The sequence below is a fragment of the Centroberyx affinis genome, unplaced genomic scaffold, assembly GCF_046629955.1.
Source record: "Centroberyx affinis isolate AG114_WGS23_722 - 3 ecotype Tasmania unplaced genomic scaffold, CSIRO-AGI_Caff_v1 ptg003021l_1, whole genome shotgun sequence".
Lineage (NCBI taxonomy): Eukaryota > Metazoa > Chordata > Actinopteri > Beryciformes > Berycidae > Centroberyx > Centroberyx affinis.
In genome coordinates, this window is record NW_027281118.1 from 53,159 (window position 1) to 67,700 (window position 14,542).

General features: G+C 42.1%; 1 protein-coding gene across 1 annotated transcript; it reads right to left on the bottom strand.

Moving 5' to 3' along the window:
• Positions 1–571: 571 nt before the first annotated feature.
• LOC139659134 (zinc finger protein 721-like) lies at positions 572–13,885 on the bottom strand. Its single transcript, XM_071537358.1, has 11 exons — positions 12,555–13,885; positions 11,558–11,762; positions 10,306–10,578; positions 9,110–9,208; positions 8,310–8,544; positions 7,554–7,624; positions 7,268–7,393; positions 6,814–7,099; positions 4,237–4,629; positions 3,884–4,068; positions 572–2,599 (listed from the first exon to the last, which is right to left on the bottom strand). Exons 1-11 carry the CDS (start codon positions 13,883–13,885, stop codon positions 2,333–2,335), a joined length of 3,471 nt encoding a protein of 1,156 aa, XP_071393459.1. The 3' UTR covers positions 572–2,332.
• Between the last annotated feature and the right edge of the window lie 657 nt (positions 13,886–14,542).

Below are 14,542 nucleotides of genomic sequence, written 5' to 3' on the forward strand. Positions count from 1 at the left end.
GAATGTAATCAAATTTTTTGGTACTGTTAGCACAACAATTATTTGGAAGTAGCACATCAGTGGAAGCGCACATGCTCTCTAGTCCAGTGTCATTAGAGCACCTCCTGGTTTTGTCTCTTGATGTTATCAGAGGTTAGACGCTTACTTTTCTAGTTTTGAGGTTTGGGTGAGGTGTTCATGTTAACAAATATTCACTGAACTGGCTAAGATAATATCAGACATATCTGAAGTCTGTCTTTGGTTGGATTTTTGATCAAAGCATTCTAAAAAAAAAAGTTCTAATCAAGTTCCAACTGAGTGTGCGTGCATCTGATCTGTGTGAGTCTGAGAGTGAGCGAGTGTGTGTGTGTGTGTGTGTTTGTGGGAGTGAGTGAGACATCTCTTCTTGTACTGTTCTATTCCTGTTGCTTTGAAGACAAGCTTGTGGGAAAACCTTCTGCTTCAGGATAGAGAGAGAAAGATCATTTTTCCATCTCTTCAGTTTCACATGCATTATGAAATTCTACGCAAGAAACGAAAGAAAGAAAAAACTCAGCAGTAAGAAAAAGGTTTTTTTTTCATGTCTGTTTTTATATCCACCATCTGGCTCACAATCACAAAGTTGAGATATAACAATACAACTCCACAAGAGAAGTTACAGAAATAACATTCTTACAAAATTACTGTTTCAATAGCAGTTATGTTTTCTATCAGCACCACAGTTCTTCTACTGCACACAAGGCAACTTGTTTATCAATGTGTTTCCAAAAAGTCACAGTTTTACTTCACACATCTATAGCAGTCACGTGAAACCATGTTTGGAAAAAAATAAGAAAGCATACTTCAGGTTTGTTAAGCCACATGACAAAAAGTCGTTTTTACCACTGAAATAGGCTTGTTCAAAAATCAACAAAAGCTCCATACTATAAAATCAGTATGTCATAGTGTTACAGTCTTAGTTTAACAGCTTATGATCAGGGTAGGAAATCGGCACTAGCCATCAGCCAAATGCTGGTAAATTTTAACTGTGGCTGGTAAGTTTGTCTACTCTACCAGTCATTTTGGCAATTAAACAGCCACCATTCAGAGAGGTGTAAAAGAATGGCCACCGGACAGAAAATGTAGTCCAGTGGCCATTCTTTCCAAATTCCAGTCCTGTGTACAATTAAGGTCTCCTTCAAAGAAATAAGGGCAGACTACTATGGAAATGCACATTAACGTATGGAAATGCACATTAACATATATTTTTTTGTATTTTTTCCAGAAACTATAGTCACTAGTCAGTCCATTTTGTTTAAAGGGATAGTTCAGGTTTTTAAGAAGCCTACACCACTGATCATAAACTAGGAGTCTGTCCAGTCCATCCAAACTTACAGCTGTGTTTTGGTAATTGAGATATCAGAGGCTGAAGTTGTTTGCTTTTCACAGTAATTTGTTAGCAATGCTAGTGCAAATCATCTATTTTATTAAGTCCTTCCATATCATAAAATATGCTGAGAAGAAAAGTTAGGAAACTGAATGTGATTTTGTTTTTTGTTTTTTGACCCTGATTGACTTGTGTTGCTAACAAAGGCAAACAAATTCCACTCCAAGGAATTCAACAATGTACTTAGATGGACTAAAAGGCTCTCAGTACATGCAGGCTCCTATAGTGCTAATATGGTGTTTTAGGAATAGGCGTTGTTATGCAATTATTCCCACAGATAATGCTCCTTAACTTCTTTCATATATCCATATTTTCAAATTGCAATCACATGTGCTCCTTGGGGAACCCCCCCACCCACTACTGTCTAATTATCTCTCTCTCCCCAATGTTGGATTGATCCGAATCCAGTAAGGACAGCTGAGTCACATGACCTTCTCCCCATTGAACCCTTTCCCTGCTCTCGTTAGTTCTCATTTTCTTACTTTTCTTAACATTTCTCTCTTACATGATCACTCTAAAGGTCACAGGAATATTATCGGCGCATGATGCCATGATGACCTGTGCACTCCTTGCTACTGGCTGCTTTTAAATGTAGGTGATCTAGGAATTCAAGCTTACTCACTGCAAGTCGCTCTGGTTAAGAGTGTCAGCTAAATGCCTACAATTTAAAATACAAAAAAGCTGCACAGGTCTCTTAAACCTTTAAACACGAGAGCCTGCCCAGTAACTGTCTCCACCTCTTTTTCTTTTTTAAACTCCAAACCGAGAGAATCCACAAATCGGCCTCTTTCCTTGAGGGCGGCCCGGTTAGTGTCACGTAACAAACATGGAAAACCGAACTCCATAACGGCAAACTTGATTCATTTTCCTGAACCGCCCACTCGTTCATTCATCGATTAATACAGTCTCATCACCGCAGATTCAAATTCAGACGTAAAAACACTTGTGGTCCTTCAGGTTCCTCAGGTAGGAGAAGCTCTTGCCGCACTTGTCGCACATGAACTGTTTCTCGCCGGTGTGGATCTGCTGGTGGGCCTTCAGGCTGTTGCCCTGGTTGAAGCTGCGCCCGCACTGGTCGCAGCTGAACGGCTTCTCGCCCGTGTGGATGCGCTGGTGTCTGTTCAGGTTTCCCGTGTTGCTGAAACATTTCCCGCACGTGTCGCAGCTGAACGGTTTCTCTCCCGTGTGGACCACCTTTGGAAGTGAAGGTTAAAAAGGAAAATGTTGGAAAAAGTCATTTTCAGGTACAGGATTACAGAGGAAAGTCTTGTGTAAGGTTGAATAACTCCAGGTTTCGGGCTGCAACTAACGATTATTTTCATTGTCGATTAATCTGTCGATTATTTTCTCGATTAATCGATTAGTTGTTTAGTCTATAAAATGTCAGAAAATGGTGATGCTGAATGATATTCAGTTTACTGTGATCGAGGAGTAAAGAAACCAGAAAATATTCACATTTAAGAAGCTGGAATCAGAGAATTTTGACTTATTTTTCTTAAAAAATTACTCAAACCAATTAATCGATTATCAAAATAGTTGGCGATTAATTTAATAGTTGACAACTAATCGATTAATTGATTAATCGTTGCAGCTCTATCCAGGTTTATTGTCTGCTATATCCCTGACACACCTGTCTCAATAGTCTGCAATGACTTTCCACAGTTTATTTTAGCCAGTTTATGGGGTTTGGATGAGAAAACCTGTGCCATAAAATAGACAATCACAACAATATATGTGAAAGTCGATTTGGTGCACTTTTTCTATGATGGCAACATACCTAACACTAAGAGAATTTCTCTGAAACAGTAAATCCCACCCAACTAGAACTGCTTGCAACCACTATTTAACCCAGGTATGGTCCCGCCATCTCCTGGAAAATTCCTTTATCTTGCTGTAAGATTTCCATGACATTTGGTTAGATAGGAGCCATGAGTTTTTCTGAAAGATAGCCAGTGAGCCCAACACTACCCACATAGGGTATACAGCAAATTTAACAAATGCATAAATCTCATCAAAATAATGTCAAAATAACTGTACTGTACTTGGTTTTTAATCTAATTTTACACATTATTTCTAACATTTAATGTATTCAAATGTGAATGTATTTTAATGTAATGGATTTGTGGCATTGTGGCATCCTTGCATTTTCAAGATGGAGGACGGTGGTATGAGAGAACAACCGGCATCAAAACACATTTTTTAAAAAAGGCAAATGACAAAGCAGTAGTATTTTGCATTGTGATATATTACCTCTACTTTCACTAGACGTTTCTGTTGGATCTCTGGTCTGATTAGCTAGCTTACTCATTCTGTTGTGAAAATGTGACTTTTATATTTCTGTCCATTACAGGCTGCTGTACACTGTAGCAGAGATCTGTCAATGTTTTTGCAAAACCTTGGTCTTTGATAGTGTTGATAAAAGTAAAAAATGAATTAATACCCCTTTAATGTGTTTTTCATACACAAACAAAATCCTACCTGATGTGATTTAAGGCTGCTGTGCTGCGTGAACATGCGACCACAGATGTCGCAGGAGAAGGGCCGCTCCCCGCTGTGCGTCTTCAGGTGAATCTTCAGGTAACTGGACGACTTGAAGCTCTTCCCGCAGAGGCCGCAGCTGTGAGGCCGCTCCACCGTGTGGTGCTGCTGGTGCGCACGCAGGTCCGTGATGGAGCTGAGCCGCCGGCCGCAGAGCACGCAGGTGCAGGGGATGGTGGCCGCGTGCGTCTGGAGGTGCGCGCGCAGCGAGTCCACGCAGGCCACCGCGGTCCCGCACGCCACGCAGGCCAGCGCGTTCTCGCCCGAGTGAGAGGTCTTCTGGTGCATCTTCAAGGCACTCTTCTGGATGAAGCACTTGCCGCAGGTCTCGCAGCTGAAGGGCCGCTCCCCGGTGTGTATCCTCTGATGGCCTTTCAGAGTGTCGGCCTGGTTGAAGCTTTTGCCGCACGTCTCGCAGCTGAACGGCTTTTCCCCCGTGTGTATGCGCAGGTGGCGCTGCAGGTTACCTTGGATGGTGAAGCTCTTGCTGCAGTACTGGCAGTTGTAGGCCCGCTCTCCGGTGTGGACCATCTGGTGCATCTTCAGGCCGTGGGCTCGGTAGAAGCTCTTGCCGCACTGGTCGCAGCGGAACGGCCGGACCTCGGCGTGGAGACGCTGGTGGTTTCTCAGCAGCTGCTTCAGAGTGAAACCTTTCCCGCAAACATCGCAGGTGTGGGGTCTCTCTCCTGGATATTGGAACAATGAGTTAGGGCTGGGCGATATGGTTGAAATCAATATCATGATAATCATAAAGATTTTTCTCAATATCAATGTATATCACGATACGGTTAATGTATGCAAAATCATGTTAAATAATCAAATGAATGTTCATCTCATTGAACCGAATGGTAATGTTAGGTGTGGTGTCAAACAAAACTGAAATTTTCAAATAATATTCCTACCATACCTGAGAGTTTTTAAGTAAAATTTGCTTGTCATCATCAATTTAATTTCTCCTCTAATATGCTGAATTGGATGAAGTCCTATCTTGCAGGCAGAGTTCAGTGTGTAAGGGTGGGTAGTGAAACATCACCCTTCCTGAGTAATGAAATGGGTGTGCCCCAGGGATCCATCCTGGGACCTCTCCTGTTCAGCTTATATATAAATGATCTACCATCGGTCTGCACAGGGTGTGAAGTTCAGATGTATGCAGACGATACCGTAATCTATGTCCATGCAAAAACCAAAGAACAAGCAGCTTCTAAACTTAGCGCAACAATGATAAATGTAAACAAGTGGCTTGATGATTCACACCTGTTTCTTAATGTTAAGAAGACTGTTTGCATGTTTTTTACAAAGACACACTCTGCATCTGACTGTGATCCCAAAGTCTATGTGTCTGGAGAGCTCATCCAAGTAGTCTCTCATGTTAAATATCTTGGTATTATCCTCGACTCCACCTTATCCTTCAAAAAACAAGTGAAAAAAGTAATGCAAATAACCAAATATAACCTGGTTAATTTCAGGTATATAAGAAACTGCCTAACAACTACAGCAGCAAAATTATATATGAATGCTATGATCATCCCCCACTTAACATATTGTATGACAAGCTGGACTCAAAGTGTTAGACAGAAAACCCAATACTTACCATCACTGCAATATTCTTGGCAAATATGACATCCTTAGCTGGGATAATCTAATGAAATACACTGACACCTGCCTGATGTTTAAGATCCTAAATGGCAAGGCTCCTCCACCACTTAGTACTTTCATTAAGCAGAAAACATCAAACAACAGATCTACAAGATCTGCTCTGAGAGGGGATTGTGTAATCCCTTTCAGGTCCAGCTCCTTCAGCCAATCATGCTTTTCTGTAAGAGCTTCTCAATTGTGGAACTCCCTACCAACTGAAATAAGAAACTGTACCACCTACCACACCTTCACACAAAGTCTCAAGGCCTGGCTTTTGAAAAGTCAGACATGTGAACATTTCGACTCCACTTAGTACATTGCTCATTTAATGATTATCATTGTTATTATTGGCTAACCTGCTGCTAACTTGTCCCATGTCCTTTACCCGTTGCCAGGCGGCCAGCTTTGCATGGCTTAGGTATGTATGGAATATCTACTAGTATTTTATAAACAATTTGGTAACACTTAAATAAGATCTAAATAGTGATTGCTGTATTTTATTTATGTTTACTGGTTATTGCTGCTCTGCATGACTGCATGTATCATAAGTTGGTTGTGGTCAGTATTGCTTGGCTGTGTGTTGTTGCTTCATGTCGCTTGCATGACTATATGTGCTAATATGGTGTTTGTTGTTGCTGTATTGTTTGCTGATGCTTTGCTGTTTCCTGTTGCTTTGCATGGCTTGTGTTCTGCCTTGAGAGTTCTTGTTTTGTTGCTGTCTCTATGGCGTCTTGTTGTCTTTGTTCTGTACATTTTTATCATTTTATAGGTTTTAAACTCTCGCCACAAGGACTATAGTTGAAAATTAGCCAGCTGGCTAACACTAGCACATTTACAGAAATGTCGATTAATGTGTGTTGTCCTTATAAATAAATAAACAAACAAACAAACAAATTTAGACAGCAGAAATGTGTGTCGCGATATCAAAATATCTTCATATCATCACGATATGATTCCACTGAAAGACGATAAACGATAATATTGAATTATCGCCCAGCCCTACAATGAGTATGCTTTATTAATATGTGATAGAATATGGTGTATTCTTACACTCATCTAGGCAAAAAAGGTAATGTGCATATTAAAAAGTTAAGCAAATGTAAGCTAAGATAAGCTCTATGGAGCATCAACATGCACTTGGTCTTTCTGTGTGTTTTAAATCTTTGTATTCAATCACTGTGTTTTTAGCACTTCTGATTGTATATATCGAAGCTAAAGCTGAGCTGAACCGTCACCTGTGTGAAGCAGCATGTGTGCGTTGAGGCTGCGCTGGAAGGAGAAGCCTCTGCCACACTGGGAGCAGTGGAACGGCTTCTCGGCGTTCGCCCCGTGGACGGCCTGGTGGGCTTTGAGCTGCAGCAGCTTGGTGAAGGTTTTCCTGCAGTGTTTGCAGCTCAGGGGCTGCTGGCTCTGACTCTGGCCGTCCTTCTTGGCTCGGCCTCGACGGGACTTGGGCTTCACGACACGTTTGGGTCTGGTGGTGTATCCTGGGTCGCCGTCATCTGGATCTTCTGGCTCCAACTAAAAATGTTACAGTTCCTTCCATTCATTTTCTTTTACTTGCTGATATAAACGTATTTATAAAGACACAGGTACAGTATGTCCCCAGGTTCTTTACAGAACAAAACAAAATAAAGACAAACGGATAAGCAAATAAAACAAAATAAAGGAAAAATTAATGAACTCAACCTGGTAGTCTGGGTCGTTGTCATCGTCCTGTCCCGGGTCGTCTGGGTACTGACCCGAATCAGGAGAGGCCTGGTCAGCGAAGGCCTCCAGCCCCTCCTCCTTTATAATGACAGGTCGGATACTGTCCTGAGAGAGAGAGAGAGAGAGAGAATAAGGAAGGTTATAGGGGTTAAAATGTAATTAATAAAATGTCATTATTTGACATCTGGAATTTTAGTTTGGTGATATTTGATCAGAGATCAATCACACTTATTCCCTATAACTATGTAAACGGACAGGAATTCACCTCATACGCTCTGCCTTTCCACAGGTGAATTATGGGTGATCTCTTCACTCCTGCATCACCGCTAGCCACGACTGTAAAAATACAAGAAGTAGTTTAATAATAGTTTTTAAGGCTAGAGCTGCAACGATTAATCGATTAAACGATTAGTTGTCAACTATTAAATTAATCGCCAACTATTTTGATACTCGATTAATCGGTTTGAGTAATTTTTTAAGAAAAATAAGTCAAACTTCTCGGATTCCAGCTTCTTAAATGTGAATATTTTCTGTTTTCTTTACTCCTCTATGACAGTAAACTGAATATCTTTGGGTTGTGGACAAAACAAGACATTTGAGGACGTCATCTTGGGCTTTGGGAAACACTGATCAACATTTTTCAAGATTTTCTGACATTTTATAGACCAAACAACTAAACGATTAGTCGAGAAAATAATCGACTGATTAATCGACAATGAAAACAATCGTTAGTTGCAGCCCTATTTAAGACATTTCTGTTTTATTAGACAGAGCACAATGGAGAGAGACAGAAGACAGTAGAAAGAGAGGACGACATGTGACAAAGTTCGTGAACCGGTTTTTAACCCCACAACTTCATTTGCATCAATTTCTTCATAAACTGGACGAAAACTATGCAGCCTTAGGTCAAGCAACTGAACCCCCAAAGTCATGTATGTGTCAAATAACATAGGCAGCACAACTAATTCCTCACTTGCTGCTTGACTGAAAAAAACAAAAAAAAAACAGAAGAGCCGTTCACCTCTGCGGCTCTTCCTCCCGGAGCGGTGGCTGGTCTGAACGGCCTCTCCCTCCGCTCCTGTGTAGCTGCCTCCGTTAGCCGGGACCCTCCTGCCCTCCTTCTGCCCGCCGCCTCCCTCCGTCAGCTGCTCCGCCTCCTCCTGGCCTCCGCTGCCCTCCAGCACCAGCCGCAGCTCCGCCTCCGCCGCCTCCAGCCTCCTCCGCAGGTCCTCGTTCTCTGCCACTCCCTGGGTCACCTACAGAGCGAGGACATAAAAAAAAAATACGACATAACTCGGGTTTGGATGGTAACTCAGGATGGAATGATGGTTGTCTGTATCAGAGACTTGTGTAGGAGGAGATAAGTTCAATAAATGTTGCTGCAATTCCTACTAGTCGCAGAAAGAGGTCATAGATTACTTAATGCCTCTTTAATATGAATATTTAGCTGTTTTTTTTTTACATCACACTGTAACATTAAGGAAAGTGCTATACTACAGAAGCACCCTGCATTCATCTTGAAGCAAAAAAAGTATGCACTGATGTTTTATGTTTTAATTTTCCCTTCTGATACATTTTATGTTTCCCTTTTCCCTTCACTCGCAAATAAACCACGACTCTGAAACTAACTTTAAACTCAGGATCTTTTTCTTCTAATAAACGAGAAACGATCTTGATACAATGAGATCCTTTTCCGGATAATAACAAGAAAAGATTCTTGTTATAAAGGAGAAAACCCGCCAATCTTTTTCCCCAAGATGAATGCAGCGCGCCTCTGTCCTACACAGACAGCGTTACTGTCATGACAGTAAAGTGACGCACTTCTAGTCTGAGCAGAGAGGAACATTCGTGGAACAGCTGGCAGATCTTCTCAACAGCTTCTCTGGCCAGAGACGTCATGAACACACTGAACTGGATCACCTGGTGGGAGGAACAGTGTACTGTCAGAGGCAGACACACACAAGGTGGATTATTACTGGTAGACCATCATAACAGAACAAAAGACAACATAAGAATTAATGATTTGTGGTATTAATAGTTGAGAATAAAATAGAAAGACTATGAATTTGTACCATATCCTTTTAAAATGTTTAAATGAAAATTGCTGGAGTACACAAATTGCAAAATATCCAAAACGTTTTGACGACATGTTTTTTCCAAAATTTACAGTTTTTCTATCTTATTCTCAACTATTAATACCTTAAATCATCAAATATCGGTTCGATATTTAATAGTACTATTAAGTACCACAACCATACTTCTAGTCCCCATAGGAATATTATATTTTGTTAGTGTATAGGCTTAATTTGTTTATTTAAAGTGTGATTTTGCATACGTGAGCCATATCGTTATATATACATATATATATATATATATATATATATATATATATATATATATATATATGTATATCTCGAAAAAAATCATATGATTATTGTGATATTGATATCAACATTTTCGCCCAGCCTTACTTGCAGATTTTTTATATTAACCAAAATATTGCGTCATGGTACACATCTGTTTCTCTGTGGCCCAAACAGCTGCATGGCCATCACTATAACATTACACTAAAAAAAATGAAATCTTACGTGATTAATCGATCAATGTCACGGCCGGGCAACGTTAACTGAAACTTGTAGCTGAAATGTTCCTAGACATACAGCAAATAGATAAGCCTAGGCCTGCGGTCCAATTCAAAATGGCGTCCAAAGATAGGTTCGTCTTGATCAATGTTGGACCTTGATCAACCAGAGTAGCGTATTATATTTTATTCAGCCGAAATATAGGCCGCCTCCACATTAACAGTCCTGCAGAGTCAATACTTAGTCGGTTAAGTTTGGTCGTTCAAAGCTAACTAGCTAGCTAGCTATTCTATTTCTATGATCAGCTGGTTGTCTAGACGCCAGACAAGGGAGGGAGCCACAACACGGGAGATGATGCTGAGCCTACCAAAACAAAACCAAATGCCATGACACAGCGCAGCTAACAAACATTCAGCCGTAAACATTTTAACGTACCTTCTCATCCGAGGACCCGGGTGTGTTCTCGGTCGTACATGGCACTTCTGGACGCGTTGAATCGGAGCCTCCGATAACTTTGGTCATTTCTGTGACAGTCGCGTTGACCATTAACTCCAAAATGGCGCCTACCTGCTCCTCCAACGCCGACATTCTGACAAACGAATGTTTTACCAAATACTGCAATTTCGGTTCGATATTTGTAGTTAAACTAGTAGCGGTGGTACCAGAATAGTACCGTTGAAGCAAGGGAAACAACTCGTACCAGTGCCACTCGCGGCACGGATATTATTTTCTTCTTCCGGTTCAAGCAACAAGTTCTTCAAAATAAAAGCATGCATTGTATCCTATGCACGAAACAGTGCAGGACCTGTATGACAGCACTCCAGAGAAGACTAAAGCTGTTCTGAAGCTGAAAGATGGTCTTACTCCTCATTAGGCATTTGATATTCATACATTATAAGGTGTTTCTGTTATTTTGACCACTCCTATAGTTGGAATGTCGTTCCTAATATTCGTTAGGGTTTAGTGAGATATTGGACAATTCTCAATTTTTGGGGGGGATGGAGGTGGAAATCTCCTTTGTGCTCCAGAAGTTTAACTGATGTTTACATTTTAAGAGCCAGTCTTGCTCACAGTAAACAAACAAAACAAAAAATACCCAGCAAGATTAAAAACATGATGCTTCGGCCATCAGAATTATCAAAAGTGAGGACAGGACAAACTACAGTATATATCCTTTAGTATTTATGCATATATACATTTCTACGTATGAACCATTTTCAGTTACACAACAGCTTTCGTTTATCATAACACATAATAGGTTTTCAACCATGGAAGTACAATATGAATTGAAGATATTATATAACCGCACTCTCTTCAATTCCATGTACCAAAAAGCCATGCTACTTAATAGAAAATGCTACATTTGTTTTGCATATAAGAATAAAATAGACAAGACCAATCGATGGGCAGCTCCTCTTAATCCAGCAGGTTCATTCAAGTTTCATTCAACACTTTTGTCTTTATCAATCATGACACATTTGTGTTCTTTAAAGTTGTAGCAAAAGTCAGATTTTATGCTCTTGCACTGACATTTGTCTTGTATTTTTGCTGTTTTAATTCCAAAGGCTAATCTAAAGGTGCGTTAGTTGTTCTTATCTCTCTAGCTCTGAATTCCTGAGTTTTATCTTAATAACTTTCATCATTATTTGTCAGTGACAACACATTTGTGCTCTTTAAAGTTCCTTGCGTAGGCGAAGGTCTTGGAGCACCTCTGACACTGGTGCGGCCGCTCTCCCAGATGGACCTGCATGTGTGTTTTCACGTTGCCGCACACCTGGCAGCTGAAGGGTTTTTCCCCCGTGTGGACTCTCATGTGCCTGCTCAGGTTCCCGCTGATGCTGAACGTCATGCCACACGTCTCGCATGCAAAGGGCTTCTCTCCAGTGTGGGTCCTAGGAATCAAGATCATAATAGAGTGATAATAGTTAAGTCAACACATGGATTAAAGTACTCTCCTGCATACTAAGACTTTAGACCGGCTTCATATTTAACGGTCCCATATGGTGTAAAACAGGATTCCCCTTGCCTCTTTGATGATAAAGGAATTGGATGGTCTATCTAAACATGGTGAAAGTATCAAAACGCACAGTCAGCAACTAAATCCACACAATCCATATTAGAAAAGCGAGCCTCTAAACGAGCCGTTTGGACTTCCGTAACTTTGTGGCGTCACAAAGGTTCGCTTATTATAATTTTTGTAAGAAATAATAGACTAACAAAGTGTTTTTTTCAAAGCGGTTGAGCGGTTGTCATTGTTTTATTACCAGAGAGTTTTCCCTACCTGTAGCCGCCGGGCCGCGGCGTCTCACGTTTCACTCTTGAAACGGTTAGCCAATCAGAACAGAGGGGTCGTTAATATTAATGAGCCTTAAAGACACAGTGACAGAAACAGCCTGTTCTTGGTAAGGCTCAGAGAGATGCTGGAAAATGAACGTGGAGAAATGGATTGAGAGTGTTTTTGGTTCATGACACCACACACACAGCTTTGAATGGACATCAAGACAGAAAATAAAACACTGGAAAGTGTAGAATATGGGACCTTTAAATATTTTCAATTTATCTGATGAGCGAGCCAGATGACACATGGTGGTGGAACACATTCTTCACTCCAGTTTATTCTGTAGCTGTGGTATAGATACATTTCAACTATTTGCTACAATATTACTACTGCACCCTTTACGCACCTCTCATGGAGCTTGAGGCTGCCCGGCAGGCCGAAGCCCTTTCCACACACGCCGCAGATGTGCGACTTCTCCTGCGTGTGCACCTTCTGGTGAATGACAAGCGAGTACTTCTGGGTGAAGGCCTTCCCGCAGGCGTCGCACTCGAACGGCTTTTGTCCGGTGTGGAGCAGCCGGTGCGTCTTGAGCGCCGCCGCGGAGCTGAACTCCTTGCCGCACGTCTCGCAGCGCCGACTCTCCCCCCGGCCGTCTCCCCGCTCCCCGGCCTCCAGGTGGCGCCGCTGGTGTTTCCTCAGAGCGTAGTTGTAGACGAACCCTTTGCCGCAGACGTCGCACATGAACGGTTTGCTCACGGCGTGCACCTGCATGTGTCCCTTGAGGATGCTGGACTGGTTGAAGCTTTTTCCGCAGACATTGCACAGGTAGGGCTTCGTCCCCGTGTGGATCAGGCCGTGTCTTTTCAGATTCACGTAATGGCCAAATTTCCGGCCGCACACCTCGCATTCGAACGCCTTCACCCCCGTATGAACCACCTCGTGGAACCGCAAAGCCCGCTTGGTGACGAAGCCCTTGTTGCACTGGCTGCAGGGGAACGGCTTGTCCAAGGAGTGCGTCCTTCTGTGTATTCTCAGGTAGCTGGCCTGGGAGAAGGTTTTATTACAGGTGGGGCATCTGAAGGGTTTCTCCCCGGTGTGAACCCTCTCATGAACCAGCAGGCTGCTTCTGGTCGTCAGCCCCGCACCGCAGATCCGGCAGGTGAACGGCTTGGCGTCGGCGTGGACGAGTCTGTGGGTTTTCAGCGCTCTCTCGGTCTGGAAAGCTTTCCCGCAGGCCTCGCAGCCGAAGGAGGCGGTTGTGGAGTGCGTGAGGAGGTGTTTGTCGAGGGACGTCTCCAGAGAGAAGGCTTTCCCGCACTGGCTGCAGGGGAACGGTCGGTCTCCCGTGTGGACGCTCTGGTGTCGCTTCAGTGAGGCGCTGAGGCGGAAGCTCCTGCCGCACTCTCTGCATTTGAAATTTTTGCGTCTTGGAATGATCTGTTTGGCGTGGCAGTCTTTTCTGGTTTCAGTCACATCCTCAGCAGTTTCCGGTGCAGCTCCATCTTTCTTGCAGCTACCTGTCCTCTTCACTGTGATCCCTGACAGGTGTTCGCTGGTGTTTTCAGTGTTGATATCTGTCGATGTGCTCTCCGTTTTCTCTTCCCTTTCTACATCTACTCTGCCTACCAACAGCGCTTCCTCCACCGTTTCCTCTCTCTGCCATTCCTGAACTGGACTCTTTTTAGGTTCTCTATCCTCCTCTGTTGTACCTAAGGAGGAATACCAGAAGGAAAACATGTTTTGTATTATTTTTATTTAACCAAGCAGGCCAATTAATGACAAATTGACAGCTTAGCAAGAGGCAAAAGGCCTCTGGAGGGGCAGGGAGTTGAGATTATATTAAACAAGCCTTAAGATTTGCCTAATGGTAGCCTGTTGGTATACTACATGAAGATAATAACAAAAGCAAACAAAAACTGGTCTCTCTGCTATTACAGTTTCAAATTTATATTGTTTTTTCTGGAGCAACAATATACATATAACGGAAGAAATTATTACTTCTCTCTCAGTTTAAAGCCCCAATCCATAATTGCAGACACCCTCTGTTGAAACACCCAACTACTGGGTTTATTTTTTGACTCATCAGATCGACTAATTGTACGTGATAGGAAAACAGTCTCCTTACATTATCAGTGCTTTGTAAACAGATGATTTGAACTGATTTATGATTTGAATGGGAGTTAATTTTCCATTCAACTCAAACTCTTTGAAAGTGTGTTGATATGCCTGTGTTTAGTATTGCCAAATGCCTATTAGGGTTTTAATTTGATATCTGATTTGATGTTATAGTTGATGATGCTGGTGCTAGTTTAATGGTTCTTGAGCTGTGTTGGCCCCATGAGAACAAGACAACAGTTAACAGACTAGCCCTGATTCAAAAGGCACAAATCAGAT